The 20151-nt window shown below is 42.9% G+C and overlaps 1 protein-coding gene across 1 annotated transcript; it reads left to right on the top strand.

Moving 5' to 3' along the window:
- The first annotated feature begins 9995 nt into the window (after window positions 1-9995).
- Window positions 9996-18830, top strand: LOC134468710 (alpha-(1,3)-fucosyltransferase 7-like). Its single transcript, XM_063222592.1, has 2 exons — window positions 9996-10087; window positions 17713-18830. The coding sequence occupies exon 2, from the start codon at window positions 17737-17739 to the stop codon at window positions 18823-18825; it is 1089 nt and encodes a 362-aa protein (XP_063078662.1). The 5' UTR covers window positions 9996-10087; window positions 17713-17736; the 3' UTR covers window positions 18826-18830.
- Window positions 18831-20151: the final 1321 nt, after the last annotated feature.

The raw sequence follows: 20151 nt of genomic DNA, 5'->3' as shown, positions 1-20151 counted from the left end.
AAGTCAAAACTCTACTCTGTACAGGGTAGAATTAAAGTTGAGCCAAATGTTCATAGCAAAGAGTTCTTTTTCCATCAGAAAAAGACATTTATTTTCTTGAAAAAGTATTAAAGTGTTACAAATATTAAACTTTCAGGAACAAATCTAAATACTGTGTGAATCTAAATACAGAATAAAAACAGACAAGCACACAAATCACAGTCACATTGTTACATAAAATTTCAATTTGAAAAAACTCCTGCACACAGACTATTTTACTGTTTTTCTCCCTTAGCGCAGCACTATGGCTCTCTGTAATGTCATAGCAATGTTGTTATGATGTAGTTAAGCATTTTCAGCAGGTGAATAGGGTCGCCGGCAACCCCAGCTGCAGTAAGAGGCTACTACACAATGGGTGAATCCCATTACACCCCTTAGCCCTACGCCGATCCCCTTTGCCTCCGTGTTGCGCGTCCACGTGTATCACATGTATCCCTACCATGTTTCACTTTATGCACCATGTTTCTTTTTCATATTCCTCATCTCCAACACCATACAGTTTTGATGCCATCAGTTCTAAAATGATTGATCTTGGGATCATGACTTCAGAGTATGAGTCCCATTAGCCTTCATTTTTGTCAGAATTAGGCCTGACAAACACTTGGCTGGCTTTTTTGTGACAGGACAGTGGGAGAGACTTCTTTGGTGTTGAAGATGAAGAATCTGGAAGAAATACATGGTGCCTAAAGTAAAACATGGGAGGGATACAGCTCCTATATGGAGCTGTATGCATGCTGCTGGTGTGTGAGGGCTTTTATCATTGATTAAATCGTGAATTTAAAAATGTATTGCTCCACGAATAGCAAATATGTCACCCTCTCTCATTGACCTTCATTGTTTTTAATTGTGTTGCTTTCCATGATAACAACGACCCTAAACATACACCTAAGGCCAAAGTTGATTTTCTGAAGAGGTGAGAGTGATTCAGTGATTAAGAATGACACCTGATCTGCGTGTTTGAAGTGTTTTGAAGTGACTTATCTGCTCATTTTCGCATTATGTTCGATAGGCGACAAAACTGCCCCCCGTCTGTGTTCATTAAAGGGTTAATCTTTCTTTGGTGGATGGAATTTATTTTTGTACATACAACTTCATTCGGGAGGGTTGTAGCTTTCATATGAGTGACTTCTGAAGCCAAGTGATTAATTGAAAGTCAGGTTATTAGCTGTTATTCCAAACAGATGGATAGGCGACAAAACTTTTGGAGACGGCTGTAAATAACATATTAACAAACTGACCTCGGCAAAACCGCACAGGTGAAAGTGGCCTTTATCGGTCCGCACAGGTGAAAGTGGCCTTTATCGGTCCGCACAGGTGAAAGTGGCCTTTATCGGTCCGCACAGGTGAAAGTGGCCTTTATCGGTCCGCACAGGTGAAAGTGGCCTTTATCGGTCCGCACAGGTGAAAGTGGCCTTTATCGGTCCGCACAGGTGAAAGTGGCCTTTATCGGTCCGCTTTGCTGTTGCGTCAGTATCAATAATAGTGACACCAACGCATTCAAGTTCATCTGGCAGTTCAAGCTGTTTACATTGGATGTGTTCTTTCACATAGATCATGACCCCGCCCCATTTGCCATGTCCACAGTCTCGCCTGAAGACGCGGTAGCCAGGTATTGTGTAAACACCCGGTGGAGTGGATGGATTTAGCCACGTTTCAGATAAACCTAAGTAGTCAACATTCGAGTCTGTCAATAAATGTTTAAGTTGCTCCGTTTTGGATACCAAACTCCTCATATTTAGATGTCCTCCGAGAATTCCTGTGGGCTTTAGTTGTTTGTCCCATAAAACTCTAGGTTGATTAACAGTTAAGAAAAGTTTTGTCTTGTGTTGTTTTGTAGCTGCGATGCTGGTATTGCACTGTTCACATGTCGGCATGGAAAGAAGCAGTCCGTTATTCAGCTTTGCTGTTGCGTCAGTATCAACGCCCTTGTGCTTTGGAGAGCAAGGTCAACCTCCTCAATCTTGGAAAACAGTCCGTCAGGGCCATCATCATCTCAAGGTCCGACAGCTCCTAAATAGCCGTTGACACCTGTGCCAGCCCCTGAGAGGCCAGGACAACCTCCTCAATCTTGGAAAACACTCCGTCCAGGCCATCATCATCTCTGCGCCTATAACCGCAGAAATACACCAGCGGCGATCTGAGCGAGTCGAGCGACGGAAGTAATTGACTTTGTATTGAGTCGAGAGACAAAAGCGATTCCGGAGACTAGAGCGATTTGCGCGACGAGCGCGACAGTTTGAAGTTGAAATCTTTTCAACTTTCTATGACGCGGTTCGGCGACAAGCCGCGACAGCCAATGACTGTATAGAGGTCAGTGACCACAGCCAATGGGAATGCTTGAATGCTTTGCCTTCATCCTGTACGGATATACTCTTGTCTCCTCAATCGCTTGTATCGCTGGCTGCTACACTCTGTCGCTTGAATCGCATAGCCGCTGGTGTATTTCTGCGGTAAAACAGAAAAATTGCATGTGCATGACAGCATGTGTATAAATGTATTACCTCCGCCAAAAAGGTTACCTTTTCAGTTGCGTTGGTTTGTCAGCAGGATAACTCAAAAACTTCTGAATGGATTTGGCTGAAACTTGGCAGAATTGTTGGAAATGACTAAATCACTAAATTCTGCTGGTGATCTGGATCGCAAACCGGAGCCAGGCTTTTTCAAATAAAATATTCTTCACCATTGCAAGGCTACAAATCTAGATGCCCCTAGTGACGGTAAATTGAATTACATACAGGGCAAATTATGACATTCCAGTTTCTAACTCCACAAAAGGCAGAAAGACTTAAAATAAAAATAGGGTGTAACATAGTCAAATGTTCTATCATACAGCTTCCTTAGCAGAGGTCTGCACTCTTAGGTGCTGTTTCCACGTAGCTGGATATTTTTATATGTGGATATTTTTTTCTCCTGGTTGCATTGGTTTTGGCTTTGCGTTTCCACGCAGCAGATATAATGTGCTTCACTAAATAAGCTTATTGCAACTTACGACATTCGGCGCTTCCTCTGTTGCGCTGGCCTCCTGCTCTGTGGAGCGCACCACCACCATGCGGGTGTCCACCAGCCTCCCACTCTGTACTTCCCCCAGGCTTACAGACCTGGAATTGAAGAGAAATACATTCAAGATTATTCATGAAATAATTTACTGTGTATATTATTATACTCTGTATAATGACATGTCATTATGACAGAGTATAATGAAACCATACTGTCACACCACTCTCCTTCAAGCCCCATCTTTTCTAGTCTGCATATGAGAAGTAACACATCACCTTTCTGCCCTTCATTTATCCGTTTTATGTGTGTGTGTGTGTGGCAACAGTGAAGAATTTCAGGAGTTCTACACAGAGATAAAATGAAATAGAAACACATGACTTGAGTTTTATGATTTGAAGTGGTGACAGTGCCAGTGATAGGCCTAGTGAACATGTGTACACAACGTTTATTTTATAATGGCAGAGTCATTTAAAAACAGGATAACTTACCTGGTGAAGTGCTTAGGGGATTGGGCCCTGGGTGGACCTGGGTGGGACTGTGACGCACTGGCCGCCAACCTCGGGAACCGGAACCCGCTTGAAGAAGGTGCTGGAGGAGGGGGGGGGCACCACGGCGGCTCCGTCAGCAGCATCCGCTTCTGTCCCGTGCACTTCATAGTGGCCATTGTCCCGCATGTCGATTAGGCTGAAAAAGCCATCATCTCTGGCAAATACGGCCACGTTGTCGTCCCCGGTCAGGTACAGGCTCTGGGCTGTTACCTAGGGCAGTAAAGATCGCTTAATTTGCCAATATGATGCAATTAAATGTAGGTCATCCATTAAACTCTTACAGACATACCGTACGTAGGTACAGCGGTGGAGCAAGTAACTATATTATGACACCTAATCGTCTCGGCTAGGTTGCACCAGCACTTTAAATTTATCCTACAACCGGGATGCTGTCATGTCAATGCTAGCGTCAGAATCACACACATGATGTCCATATTTAATAGTGATAATAAAATACATGCACTTTTGTGAGTCTGGTTTTGCTTTATTTATTCATCACAATAGCATCATGAGCCTGGTAGCAGTCAGTAAGTTCATCAACGGGATGAAGGTAATCAGACGAACTATCGCCACCATCAACGATTTAGCTTGGCAGGCAGGGAAATGCTAAATCATCGTTTGTATGTTATGCCAGATTTCATCATTACCTGGAAAATCCTGGAGATTTTCTCGACAGTCATGGTGACCCTTCTCGCGCCTTTAAAAACGACGAATGACACGTCCATCACGCAGTGTGCAGTCTAGTTCTAGAAATAATACCGGTACTGTACTGTACTACTGCACGTCCGCTTGCACGCTTGCCTTGCAAAGAAGGATCGCTTGTGACCGACCATGTTGTTGGTCTTTTCCGGTTGCGCAAGCAAAGCACATTGGGAAAATAGGAACCAATAATCATATATTCCAGTTATTATTTCGTTTTGGTTTCCCTCTGTATTATATGTTCTGTTTTGTGTTGGAAAAAGGAAAACAAACAGCAATTCCTATTTATTTGATCATACAGAAAAACGAAAAAACAAAATATTGAGTCGTTATTTTGTTTTCCGTTTGTCAGGTGGACTGGAATAATTGAATGATCGGATGATACACGGACCCGCCACCATCAACGACTTAGCTTGGCAGGCAGGGAAATGCTAAATCATGGTTTGTATGTTATGCCAGGTTTCATCATTACCTGGAAAATTCTCGAGATTTTGTCGACAGTCATATCGGCCTCTCGCAGGGTGACTCTTCGTGCGCCTTTAAAAATGACAAAATATACGTCCATCACGCAGTGCAAGTTCAGTCTAGTTCTAGAAATAGTGGTGTACCGCTTGCACGCTTGCAAAGAAGGTTCGTTTGTCGACCGACCACGTTGTTGGTCTTTTCCGGTTGCGCAAGCAAAGCACATTGGGAAAATAGGAACCAATAATCATATATTCCAGTTATTATTTCGTTTTGGTTTCCCTCTGTATTATATGTTCTGTTTTGTGTTGGAAAAAGGAAAACAAACAGCAATTCCTATTTATTTGATCATACAGAAAAACGAAAAAACAAAATATTGAGTCGTTATTTTGTTTTCCGTTTGTCAGGTGGACTGGAATAATTGAATGATCGGATGATACACGGACCCGCCACCATCAACGACTTAGCTTGGCAGGCAGGGAAATGCTAAATCATGGTTTGTATGTTATGCCAGGTTTCATCATTACCTGGAAAATTCTCGAGATTTTGTCGACAGTCATATCGGCCTCTCGCAGGGTGACTCTTCGTGCGCCTTTAAAAATGACAAATGATATGTCCATCACGCAGTGCAAGTTCAGTCTAGTTATAGAAATAGCGGTGTACTTGTCTCACACGTCCGCTTGCAAAGAAGGTTTGTTTGTCGACCGACCACGTTGTTGGTCTTTTCCGGTTGCGCAAGCAAAGCACATTGGGAAAATAGGAACCAATAATCATATATTCCAGTTATTATTTCGTTTTGGTTTCCCTCTGTATTATATGTTCTGTTTTGTGTTGGAAAAAGGAAAACAAACAGCAATTCCTATTTATTTGATCATACAGAAAAACTTTATTTCGTTTTCCGTTTGTCAGATGGTCTGGAATAATTGAATGATCGGATGATACACGGACCATGTAGGCCTATGTATACACTGAGCAGCATTTGGATGGAGAGTTCATCATAGTAGGGAAACACCTAGTTTTTGAAATCATTGTGCACTGGACAGAGTTGGCAAATGAACAGTCATGTTACATAATCACCTTTCTGAAGGTGCGCCCATCCGAAACGCAGGTGTGGGATGAAAGGGTCAGATAATCATGTCAACAAAGTTGAATGCGCGCACAGACTCTGAGGGCCAAAATACCAAGGCGGAACGGAACGGTCGCGGGACTAAGGGGTCTTACACATCAGGGCGGTAAAGCGTTTGCCATTCATTTGAATGAGACACCGCCGATCGTCGCATGAAAAATACGCTCGAGTTCTATTTTCCAAATGCAGCGCGGCGCGGAGCAGGCTACCGCGCCGCTGACGCCCGACTACCACCGGTTGGTGTGTAAGGACAGATATGTTTCAATGTATTTTCACCGACGCCGGTCGAAAAAACGCGGCCGTTCCGCAACGCTTTACCGCTCTGGTGTGTAAGACCCCTGAGTCAGCACACTTGATCCTGTTGTGAGTTATTTTTTTCATGGTGAAATAAATAGTAAGAAAAAGCAAAACGGGAGCAAGTTTGCAGATATTAAACGAAAGTCCCGTTTTGCTTTTTCTTTGGCTATAGCCTAGGCCTATGTTTTTGTTAATGTATTTTTTTTCTACATTGGTGAAACAAATAGGCAAGACAAAAATCACAACAGGATCACAGTTTAAGGGCATTCAACTTTGTTTCCATAACGAACTTTCCCTGCATCCATGAGTTAATAACATTAACTATGGAAGAACACACACACACCTCCCCCTCACCCCAGTGGCTATGGTGGCTCTACAGCACCGCCCCCCCCACCCCCCCAACACACCAGCCCCCCTCCCAGCACACAGTTCCCCCCCCTCACCCGAGTGTTAAAACATGTATTAAGCATCTTGGCAAATTAATACTCCTAAACGGCACCAGCGATGAGCTTGGGTTGATCTTTGCCAGGAATTGATTAGAGCTGTGTCTTGAATGGTGCACTTGTGCTGGGCACTTCAGTGTTCATGTTTCAGTGCATATTGTGTATTAATTCTGCACTGAAACATGGTGCCCGAAGTGCACAAGAGCTCCATTTTGGGATTCAGCATTGGTCTTCAGTGACTGGAAAAAACCTTCCAGAATTTGTTTCGGGCCTTTTCCAATGTCTGTTCACCAATCCTCTTCTCCTGTCCAGGATGACGAGGTGTTTTCTGGTGGACTGCGTCTGCGGCTGTACGGTGAGCAGGGGACTGACGAGGACGCCCATGAGGTCAGCAAGACGTGCCGCTACAACCAGCGGGCCGACCGCGAGATCATTTGCCAGAGAAACTTCATGGAGGTACGGTAGCCTATATGGCCACATCTTATGGCATTGCCTCCTGTCTTCCTTCGGGAATGTAAACAAGGCTTTCCCACATCCCCTGGTATTAGTGCACCCGTAAAAAGTGCATGCACGGGGCATTATTTCTAGGCTAATTCTTTTTCTAATTCTTCTCCAAAAGTAATTCCAACGTTCTTTCCCACATCCCCTCGTATTAGTGCACCCGTAAAAAGCGCACGCACGGGGCATTATTTCTAGGCTATTTCTTTTTCTAATTCTTCTCAAAAAGTAATTCCAACGTTGTCAGAAATTGATAGAGAGGGTTCAGAGGGAAAAGGCACGCTTAAATAGCACCAGTAATTAGGCGCAAAGGAATGACGTTCCTTAATTGGTGAAATAGTGTTTTTGTTGTAGTTTTTATTCATTTGTGCTGTTGGCTGGGCAGTGAAAACTGTTTGCCTACCAGTGGATTAAAAAATATTTATATATATATATATATATATATATATATATATATATTACATCCCATTTATATACAACACACATTTCCGTGCATTGATGTTGCAGCTTTCACCCGTCATTTTTTAAAATTATTATTATCACAGGCAACATCACAATTATTAAAACACATTTTGAGGCACATCAGCTTTATTTCCTCAACATTAATTGGATGATGAGCATGGACAAACATTATGCATACTGTCTCAGAATATAGTGTTGTCCTTTGTTGTACCCACAATAATGCACGACACCTGTACATTGATGAGGATGACCGAAGATGCCCGTTTGACAGCGCACGGAGAAGTTGGAGTCTGCGCGGCGTGATCCTACAGGCCGCAAAACGGAGTGTGGTGTCGCAGAATGTAGCGCATGCGCAGTTCAAAATTAGCTTCACAAAAAACGTTGTTTTAGAGTCTTTCTTTCAGGTATGCGGTCATTCTCAGACTGCCATTAGTACCAGTTTTTTATTTCGATTCCAACCATATGAGTTGTGTATTGCCGTGTTGTCCCATTGTCACACACATGATGTTACCCATTCATTCTAATATACCCCATCACTGACTAATCTCAAATAGTCAGTTTGAGGCATAGACAAGATGGCCGCCGAGTGATGGGACTTACGGGAACAGACTTTGCCTCAGCCTTCTGAGGAAATAGAGCCTACATTGGCCCTTCCTGTAGAGTGCATCTGAGTTCGTGGACCAGTCTGGGGTAGATTTCTCAAAAGCGAAGTAGCTAGTCGGTTAGCAACTTTGCAGAGTAGATACTATAAAAGTTGCTAACTCCTGTGTCTCGAACGTTAGCACACGAAGTAACTACTGCTTGGAGTAATGTGCACTCTGAAGTAGTGGTGACTTTGAAAGTGAGGCGCCTCCTATCCGTATCTCGACAGTGAAGTTGAAGTACAGCTGGAGTAGATCCATTGAGTCCAGACATCACCTCAGCCACCCCAAGTAACACACAGCGCTAGTCTACTTCAGAGTGTGACTCCACCCATTAGCTAAACTTGTAGTACATATTTGACCACAATCATGTGGTGCAAAAGCGATGAAAATCAATCGACATGCACACAAAGTGATGATACAGCTGCGAGAGTGTTCAGAACACAAATTCACGTCATGTCATTTGTTCGTGAAAAAAAACCGTCATATCCTTGGAATCTGATGAATCCCACACTAATAATATACTTTTAGCTGTATACCGATTGAATTGCGTCTCATTTCGATGTGTAATTTGTGAAATATTTAGATAAGAAAGTATTGGTTACTCCCGGAAATGCACTGGCTTACGTGTGAACTACTTAATTTTTTTTTGATGCGAATTTCATTTCATAGCCTAGGGGTATTTACGCTTGCCTATCAATGGGAAGACGCGAGCCACGCGGGTTCGAAACCAGTGTGCAGCATGTTGACAACAACTCGTGAAATCGTGTTTTGGACCCTACAGTGTAACACATTTTCCCTTGGCTGCACGTGTGTGTTGGTAATGCACAACATAAATTATCTATTTCTGCCAGATATTTCCAAAATTGTGGCACTGCAACCATGTGGATTCGAACCTGCGTGGCTTCTGTTTTCCCATTGGGATGCAAGCGTGAATACCACTAGGCTATGTAATGAAATCCGCACCATTTTTTTTTAGGTTTATGACACTTTAACAGACGATTTTCTGGGAGTAACCACAACTTTATTGTCCAAATATTTTACAAATTACACCTTCGGAATGAAACGAAATCCAATCGGCATGCAGATAATACTGCATTTTTGGTGCGGACGGTGTCAGATTGTAATGCCGCGGCCGTGTTTTTTCACAAAGAAATTACAAGGAGTGTTGTGGAGGAATCAGCAGAGTCACGGTGTCGTGACATCCAATCAAATGTGCTGGTGGTGGTTGTACACTATTGCTTTCTACTTCACGCACTGAATTTAGGAGGAAACAGCTGAATCATGACTCAGCAATCATGCTTATCTCTTGTTGCTTCTTTGGTCACGCACTGCAATGCCAAGAAAGTAAGTAGCGGTGTGGACTCAGGAAAGTAGCTGCACTACTTTTGGCTTACTGTGGGAATAGTAAGGTTTCGAGAAATGCACGGATTTCGCCTTGAAGTAAGTAGATAACTACAAAGTACATCTGTAGTTCAAAGCTAACATTGCGGAAACGCACCCCAGGTTTGTTGTCAAGGTGCACTCCTAAGTACTTGTAAGTGCTGACAGGCACCAAGGGCGGGGTGGATCTCCTGAAGTCAAACACCCTTTCCCTGACTTTGGTGGTATTCAGGTGCAGCTGATTGTTTTGGCACCATTCCACGAAGTTGTCAACCAGTCCCCTGTACTCTTCCTGGCCGTCCCTGACTCACTCCACATTGCAGTGTCGTCAGAGAACTTCTGCATGTGTCATGTCACTACAGCACTCTGGATACAGAGTATTTGGAACAGAGGGAAGAGCAGTCGTGTGATAGTTGGTAGTTGGAATGCATTTTTCTGGAATTCATTTGGGATTGATATAATCATTTTCATTGTCACTCAAGTCTATGAAAGGTAAGACATAATATTAGTATTCCTATTTCTTTTTAACTCATCAGAATGGTTTTTCTTTCAAAGAAAAGCACAAGATATTTTACGTACATAATTATCAAATACACAGGGTAACAGGCATTGAAAGTCGCTCTCTGCAGTTTAGCTGAGTTTACGTGGTGCCCAGGGCATGTCTGTCTCAAAATCTACATGGTCATTCAAAAATGCTGTTAAACTCCCCTCACAGTGTGAATGTTCACATATCATATGTATTAAGTTCATTATGTCTAACTGTTTAACTTAAACACTTAGGGTTTTCTTTTGCCTTAAGACATGTAAAAGTTTTTATCTTTTACCTGACATGTTTCGACGGTGTTACTTCCGTCTACATCAGTCGAAACATCTCAGGTAAAAGATTAAAATTTTGTACATATCTTAAGGCAAAAGAAAACCCTAAGTGTTAATGTTCACATATTGCTCGTTCGGCTCCGTCAGCCAGAAGTTACATTTGGGGAATTTTGACAGCGGACGGAGAAAGTGGTTGGGAGAGTCATTACACATTCATTTACTAATGACTCATTTAAGCATCAGCTTACTGGGCGAGTAAAAGTAAGGTTTAACCCCAGAACAATTGATACAAAAGTTTTTTTCATGGATTCTGTTACTATTGGACATGCTAAATGACAAACTAAAAATCTAGTAAAATCTGACTTTGGGAAATGGGTTATTTTCAACAAGACGCTTATAATAAGGGTCTGAGGACACTACAGGTGAATAGGCCAAAATGTTTAACTTGAGGATATCACCACGAAACTTTACCCAGTGATTACTCGGATATATATGAGTAAAAAATTTATTGCAAGTCTTTTGAAATGTTATGTTTAAATATGGTAATTAGACTATATCTGATTAAATATGAAAATCTGAAAAGACCAGGCTCAATTTTTGTTAAGTTTTTTTTATTTCTACAATGATCCAAAATATATCTTCAGAGGAGATTATGGGTATCTGTTTTTGTTTTGTAGTAGGCTAAATCTAAAAATAGGCCTCTCATGCCACTGTTTCACTGATAATGCACATTATATGTGCTATTTGAGCCAGATGACTCCATGGTGATAATGCACATTATATCTGCTATTTGAGCCAGATGACTCCATGGTGATCATGCACATTATATCTGCTATTTGAGCCAGATGACTCCATGGTGATAATGCACATTATATCTGCTATTTGAGCCAGATGACTCCATGGTGATCATGCACATTATATCTGCTATTTGAGCCAGATGACTCCATGGTGATCATGCACATTATATCTGCTATTTGAGCCAGATGACTCCATGGTGATAATGCACATTATATCTGCTATTTGAGCCAGATGACTCCATGGTGATCATGCACATTATATCTGCTATTTGAGCCAGATGACTCCATGGTGATCATGCACATTATATCTGCTATTTGAGCCAGATGACTCCATGGTGATAATGCACATTATATCTGCTATTTGAGCCAGATGACTCCATGGTCTGTGCACACAGTCTGCACTGCTAGGCGAGTAAATCTATGGACAAAACTCACCCAACCCCACCTAAAATGGATTGACATCTCTGAAGATATCTTTAGGATCACTGTCCAAAAAAGATAGCCTGGCTTTTTCAGATTTTCAGTTTTTTGCATTTTGAAATGTAGTGCATATTCAAGCTGATATAGTGTAATTACCATGTTTAAACATAAGAAAACTTGGAATACATTTTTAGATGCGTCGTAGTATCTCTATAAGAGGGTATGTCCGTCCGTCGGTCTGTCCCGCACCGGGGTGACAAGAGAGCCACGGTTCAAAAACAAACACAGTACAGTGCTAAGACTCATTTTCACATGGAAGCACTGTGGCGCAGCGCGCTAAGCCCCCCACATTTGGGCTTACATTGCCCATGGGGACCCCGATAAGCCCCCCACATTTGGGCTTACATTGCCCATGGGGACCCCAGTTTGAGTCCAGCTCGGGGTCGTTTCCTTGCCTCTCTCCCAATCATTTCCTGTCTACTCTCACACTGAGTGGTATGCGAGTTGCACATAGGGCACACCTCACCTGTCAGATTTCAATCAACAGGCAGGAGGAACAATACCAAAGGAACAATAGCAAGTTGCAAAATCACCTCAGGCACTCAGCCGCACCTTCGGTATCATGAGTGGCACCGCGTCATGATTGGCACATTTGTGTTCTGTCACACGCTGTTCTGTAGATTTAATTAAAGGTTATGTATGTTCAGGGGATTGACAAATAAGCAGGAAGAGAAACCAGTTCCTCAAGAAAGACTAAAGATGGTTTTGAACCAGACCCATGTAGATGATCTTGGCAAATGAGAGAAAGCAGTGGTGCTTAATCCAATATACACTACCAGTCAAAAGTTTTAGAACAGTACTCTTTCCCCATTATACTTTTTATTGACAATTTCTGTTCTTTTTTTCAAATTCAGTAAATGACATGTGTCATTGCTGTCTGAAATAGTAGAGTAGAGTATCATTTAGCCTATTAATAAGGTGTCCAGTAGCATACATACATAAACACAGAAAAAAACACAAAGACATGACACATCATTGCACATATATTCACCATGCATCACTCACTCACTCACTAATCACACACACACACACACACAAAGTGGTACAAGAAGCGACACATACTGTATATGCACACAACAAATGAGCAAATTAAAAAGTCAGTATGGAATTATTTCATAGACAATACATTACACCCTATAAACAGGTCATCAGCTAGGAAAATTAGGCCTTTCGTCCTACCGCACTTTTCTCTGTGGATTACTGACCAGAAGCCCTATTGGAAGAAATTAAAACATGGGGCCACGCCAATTTTTGCTCAGAATTCAATATGGCCGCCATTTTCCAAAATGACTTGTTTTCATGCATTATTACATTGTACTATAAGGTGATATTCATGAACGATTAACATCTTTCGGCACTAATCTGACCTATTTCATTACATACATGTTTACAAAGGTTGACTAAACTAAAACAAATGAAAATAAAGTTGGCCACTTTGCAATATCCAAAGGAAAGTGCTGAAAATAATGATTGAAATGCACACAGAGAGTCTATGGCAGGGAAAATTAGGCCTATTGTCCTGTCAGGGTTTTCACAGTGGATTACAGACCAGAAGGCCTATTGAAAAAGAACTTGGGGCCATCTATGTCCTCCAAAATTTAAAATGTTCTCTGTTTTTCAGAATGGCAGACTTTCACACATTTTTCTCAATACTGCAAGGTCATAATTATCAATAAAGATTACATATTTTCAGTTATATTGTCCTATCTCCTTACAGACGTGAGCATAAAGGTTGTCTAGAAAAAGACATGAATATATATATATATCTTGCCACATTGAAATATCCAAAGGCTTTTGTGTGTGTGTGCGTTTGTGTGTGTGTGTGCGTGCGTTTGTGTGTATATGTGTGTGTGCCTGAGTGCGCTTTTCTCAAGTGTGTGTGGCCAGTGTGCTTCTTACACTGACATAAACACAGTAGACCGGGAGTGTGTGTGTTGGGGGGGGGGGGGGTGATAGGCGGGACCGAATGATGTGGAGGAGCGGGGGGATGAATGCGGGGGGGGGGGGGGGGGGGGGGGGGGAATGAGTCGGGGTTGAATTAGGGGGTGGGGGGCTGAATAGTGTGTGGGGGGATGAGTGAGGTGGTGGGGGTGGGATAGTGTGGGGGTTCAGGGGGGCAGACTAGTATGTGTGTGGGGGGGGGTAAATTGAGTCGGGGGGGGTTGACCTGCCAAACTTTTCACATTGGATGGGGGGTGGGCGAGTATTTTGTGTGTGATGAGTCAGGTGGGGTGAGCGTGGGGGAGGGCAGAATAGTGGGGGGTGAGTGAGGGGGGGGGCAGAGTAGCATGGGGGGGATGAGTTTGGGGGGCAGAATAGTGTGTGGGGGGGAGATGAGTGAGGGGGTGGGCGAGGCAGAATAGTGTGTGGGGGAAAGACACTGTAGAGCAGGGGAAAGATGAGCGGGGGATACGCGCGGACACACACACACGCACACTCACCCTTGCTTTATGCAAAAAAATGTAGGCCTGAAAAACTTTTGGTCAGTAATCTAATGTGAAAGGTTTGGCAGGTTAATAGCCTTTTTTCAGCAGTCAACTGTGTATGTGTACTTCAATCATTTTCTGAAAACAATCCTTAGGATATTTCAAAGGGGCAAGATATATATTTAAGTTACATCATTCTGTTGCCAACCTTTGTACTCACGTCTGTAGATTGGAGATAGGACAGAATTTCACTGAAAATAGGTTGCCTTTATTGATAATTATGGTCTTAAGGGCCGTACACACACATCGCTGCTATTTACTAGCTTCTCGCTTGCTCGCCTACTCGCCTACTCGCTACTCTATCATGGAACGTTCGCTGAAAGTTCCCGCGGCTTTAACTGCCAATGGACAGGCGAGAAGTACAGAACTCTGCTTTCCAATTGGTTACTCGCTTACTCGCCTCGCTCGAAGATAAAATATTTTCAACTCAGGATCCGCCCACATCGCATCGCTTGTACAGTACTCGCCTGCTAGTCTCGCTGGAACACATTGACATTCTATTGAGTTAATTCGCTGAGCAAGTAACTAGCAGCGACGTGTGTGTACGGCCCTTTACAGTATTGAGAAAAATGTATGAAAGTCTGCCATTCTGAAAAACAGAGAACATTTTGAATTTTGGAGCACATTTGAGATGGCAACCAGCTGGAGAATCTTTTTCAATAGGCCTTCTGGTCTGTAATCCACTGTGAAAACCCTGACAGGACAATAGGCCTAATTTTCCCTGCCATAGACTCTGTATGTGCCTTTCAATCATTATTTTCAGCACTTTCCTTTGGATATTGCAATGTGGCCAACTTTATTTTCATTTGTTTTAGTTTAGTCAACCTTTGTAAACATGTATGTAAGGAAATAGGACAGAATAATGCTGAAAGATATTAATCGTTCATGAATATCACCTTATAGTACAATGTAATAATGCATGAAAACAAGTCATTTTGGAAAATGGCGGCCATATTGAATTCTGAGCAAAAATTGACGTGGCCCCATGTTTTAATTTCTTCCAATAGGGCTTCTGGTCAGTAATCCACAGAGAAAAGTGCGGTAGGACGAAAGGCCTAATTTTCCCAGCTGATGACCTGTCTACTATACACCCTACATCCACACCTGTTCCATGGGAGCTACTAGTGAAAGTGAAAGCCCATTGGGAAACTCCAACTCCCATTGTCATTGTGACACAGCACACAATGAAATTGCATTTATGCCTCACCCGTGCAAGGGGGCAGCCTTCAGTGGCGCCCCATGGGGAGCAGTGCGGTGGGACGGTACCATGCTCAGGGTACCTCAGTCATGGAGGAGGATGGGGAGAGCACTGGTTGATTACTCCCCCCACCAACCTGGCGGGTCGGGAGTCGAACCGGCAACCTCTGGGATGCAAGTCTGACGCCCTAACCGCTCACCCATGACTGCCCATGCTATTGCATTGAATTGAAGTAAACATTGGCCAATAAGTTCACATACCTGTACATCTCCATTCAAACCTTACCCCAATACCAGGAATATGTAATGGGTGTTCAAGGAGCACATATAAACCTGTTCCTCATTATGTGCACACTACTTCAAGCGTAGTTGAAATCTGATTGAAACGGTTTTTTTTTTAAATTGACAATGTGCCTCTGCTGTTACCTACAGTAACTGTAACTAATACACTTATGTGATGAATACAGTCTTAAACATTCAAGCAAAACTAATCTTGAATATAAAAATCTTTCAGTATGTTTGGGAATATGTTTATTTCTGTCAGATCCACTCTAGTTGAAAATGAGATGAGAAACAGAGATACATTTCAGAAGCTTTATTTCTGATTGCACATTTTGTGTTTGGCGGTATGGCTCTGTTCGGAGGAAGCTCCCCGGCTTCTCCATGAGCTCCATGGAAGCCAAGACAGGGAACAGCAGCATCCTCAGGTGGAGTGCCTTCCATTTAGCTGGAAAGGCAACATACCCCCTAGAACAGAGCAAGCAACAATGGCAACAGTATGACATTGTTTGACAATGATAAGTCTGGTGGAGCAGGGGAGGTGGTGGGTGCAAAACAAGCAGCAAAAAGCAATGACAGGAAAACAAATTCGGTAGTTTAAATTAAGCGTGCCAAAGTCCAGCATCCAATTGTGATCAGCAGCTAATTAACTGAAGCACAGTTGATTCGTGGACAGCTGTAGGGGTTAGGTTGGCGTCAGCCAATAGGCAAAAGGGAGCGTTAACTATGAGCTCTGCCAGAACTAACGCAGGTTGCTCGATTTCTTCTGGGGTCAGATTGACCCCAAGGATAATAGATGTTACTATCCTTGATAAACATTTTTTTTCCTTTTTCAAATGTTATAAATAAAAGTAATTCATATTTAGGGAGTATGTGGAGCAACTGAATACCAAATATAAACTGAAATTCCAATTATGTCTGTTAACCTGTTTTAGATGCACTGACACTGACATTTTATTGCTATTTTGCACATTTCCGCCTAGTCATGGGTTAGGTTTTTGGTGTGTGGGGTGTGTGTGGGGGTGCTGGGATATATTTAAAGGACTTTTATGTCACCAACAGAGTAACACTAAATACCTGAGCCATAAACATGTGTCAAAGTTTTGATTTCTCCTGATTTTTAAGACATTTTAGTGGCTGGGGTCAAATTGACCCCAATAATCACAGATGTTCCAAAATTTGAGGATAACAGGAGGGTTAAAGTGTGTTGACGTCCTCCGCGAGAATATACAATGTACTGTAAATTGCCATGAAAATAAAGAGAATGCCTTGAATGAGAATCGTCAATGTAAATAGCCATGAAAATAAAGAGAATGCCTTGAATGAGAATCGTCAATGTAAATAGCCATGAAAATAAAGAGAATGCCTTGAATGAGAATCGTCAATGTAAATAGCCATGAAAATAAAGAGAATGCCTTGAATGAGAATCGTCAATGTAAATAGCCATGAAAATAAAGAGAATGCCTTGAATGAGAATCGTCAATGTAAATAGCCATGAAAATAAAGAGAATGCCTTGAATGAGAATCGTCAATGTAAATAGCCATGAAAATAAAGAGAATGCCTTGAATGAGAATCGTCAATGTAAATAGCCATGAAAATAAAGAGAATGCCTTGAATGAGAATCGTCAATGTAAATAGCCATGAAAATAAAGAGAATGCCTTGAATGAGAATCGTCAATGTAAATAGCCATGAAAATAAAGAGATTGCCTTGAATGAGAATCGTCAATGTAAATAGCCATGAAAATAAAGAGAATGCCTTGAATGAGAATCGTCAATGTAAATAGCCATGAAAATAAAGAGATTGCCTTGAATGAGAATCGTCAATGTAAATAGCCATGAAAATAAAGAGAATTCCTTGAATGAGAAGGTGTGCCCACACTTTTGACCTGTACTGTAACTGTATATACAGTATAAACTATATGTACAGCATATATTCCACTTTGCTGAATTACTGACGAATGTGCCCTTTATACTTACTATTAATATTTATTCTCCATAGTGGTTTTAGTTCACAAGATGCTATAATATTTAAAACTTGTTGTTGTTGTTGTTTGTTTCAGAGCTGGCGCGTCAGGAAATCGGACATGGCAGACCTTCGTTCTTACAGGCGGACAATACTGTGGGTCTCCCTTCTCTGCCTCACAGTCACCGTTGTTGGAAACCTGCTCGTCTACTGGCCTTCGCTTTTGAACACCTTCCACGCACCAAAGCAGACCAACGCCAGCATCCCTGTCAATGTCACCAACACCACGATCCTGATTTTTAACTGGGCGTTTTGGAAGAAAAAGGACATAAGGGGAAATGTTTGCAAAGATAGGTTTGGCATACCCAACTGTATTTTGTCAGATAAACGGTCGTTGTTCTCTAAGGCAGATTTTGTTATTTTTCACAACCGTGAGGTGGTGCTTGGACAACAGAATTTGCCCTTACATTTACACCGTCCAAAAAATCAGGGGTGGGTGTGGTTCTCCTTGGAACCCCCAATGTTCAATTACAATTTGACGCCTTTAGCTGGCAAGTTTAACTACACCATGTCTTATAGACGTGATGCAGACTTCTTTGTGCCGCACGGCAGGCTGGCACCACGGCAAGTTGCACCTGGAATGACAGTTGAAGATGTCATGCCAAAAGTCCAGAAGTCTCATTTGGCTTGCTGGATTGTGAGCAATTCAGCACCCCATTCTAGGCGAACAGCGGTATATAATCGATTGATAAAAGTCATCAACGTGACCGTTTACGGACTTCACCACACACCCTTGAGTCGCAGAGAGACACTGCCCACCATATCTCGCTGCTACTTCTACCTGGCCTTTGAGAACTCTGAATTCCTCGACTACATCACAGAGAAGTTGTGGACAAATGCCCTCCAAGGGGGAGCCGTGCCGGTGGTTTTAGGCCCATCCAGGCAGAACTACGAGGCCATGATACCAAAAGATTCCTTCATTCATGTGAACGACTTCAGTTCTGTAGAGGAGCTTGGACAATTCTTGAAGCAGCTTGCCAGGGACAGGGAACGCTACGCCTCGTATTTCAAATGGAAACTGAACTACACGGTGGTGTTCAGCGACTGGGACGCCTGGCTAGTGGAAGCTCCGTGCAGAATTTGCACAAAGCTCACCACTTTACAAAGACCCAAAGTGTATAGGGATTTACAGTCTTGGGTCTACATATGAAATGAGGCAGAAATAGACCAGAAAGTCGTTTACCTTGACTAGGCTGTTACAATGTTTTTGTTCCTTTGAAATTCAGAATTTGAATGGAGGCACTGATTTGTACCACGTTTTCTTTTTTTTGTGATCAACTTTTTATTGTGTTTTTAATACATCACAGAAAAACAAAACAATCAAGACAACGATAACCGCAGAGATACACCAGCGGCGACGCGACTCAAACGACAGAGTGTAGCAGCAAGCGATACGAGAGACTGAGGAGACTAGAGTATGTCCGTACAGGCGGAAGGCAAAGCATTCAAGCATTCCCATTGGCTGTGGTCACTGACCTCTATACAGTCATTGGCTGTCGCGGCTTGTCGCCGAACCGCGTCATAAAAAGTTGAAAAGATTTCAACTTCAAATTGTCGCGCTCGGCGCGCAAATCGCTCTAGTCTCCAGAATCGCTTTTGTCTCTCGACTCAATACAAAGTCAATTACTTCCGTCGCTCGACTCGCTCAGATCGCCGCTGGTGTATCTCTGCGGTAATGGACAACAATCAACATCAATACAGCCCCCCCACACACACACACACAGACCACATTTTCTTGACCGAACCATGACTGCTTCTTGCCAGGTCCAACTGCAAACATCTTGGAAATCTCATGATGGGTATATTGACCTGGTAAATAGGGGTATAGTATATTGACGTGGTACTGTAAGTTTATGGTAAATAAGGGTATAGTACATTGGCATGGTAGCCCTGTGGTAAATAGTATATTGGCCTGGTAGGCTTATGGTATATGGGATGTAGTATATTGGCCTGGTAGAAAGAGAGCCAGATAGATAGATAGATAGAGAGAGAGAGGGGGGGCAGGCAGAGAGAGAGAGAGAGAGAGGCAAGAGACATGTGTTCATGGGCAGATGCTGTGGGGTGAACTCATGACAGCTTCCTGTGCTCATTGCACAGACAAAAATAAATACCAAGTGTGAATTCTTTCTGCTTTATATAACCGGGGAGTCCACCTCTGCATTTTACCCAGTGGAGCACTGACACAGCCCATTGACACAGCTCAGAGGAGCTGACTTGACTTGACACTGACACAGCCCACTGTAGCACTGACACAGCCCAGCAGAGCACTGACACAGCCCACTGGAGCGCTGACACCTCCCACTGGAGCACTGACACCTCCCACTGGAGCACTGACACAGCCCACTGGAGCACTGACACAGCCCACTGGAGCACTGACACAGCCCACTGGAGCACTGACACAGCCCACTGGAGCACTGACACAGCAAGGGGGAGCACTGACACAGCCTAGTGGAGCACTGACACAGCCTAGTGGTTC

Source organism: Engraulis encrasicolus, chromosome 18 (assembly GCF_034702125.1).
Source record: "Engraulis encrasicolus isolate BLACKSEA-1 chromosome 18, IST_EnEncr_1.0, whole genome shotgun sequence".
In the NCBI taxonomy this organism is placed as follows: Eukaryota; Metazoa; Chordata; class Actinopteri; order Clupeiformes; family Engraulidae; genus Engraulis; species Engraulis encrasicolus.
This window is presented reverse-complemented; position numbering and strand designations above follow the sequence as displayed.

Bases quoted from the DNA above. Each gene is read 5' to 3' on its own strand.
- LOC134468710 (XM_063222592.1), top strand. From the start codon at position 17,737: ATGGCAGACCTTCGTTCTTACAGGCGGACAATACTGTGGGTCTCCCTT.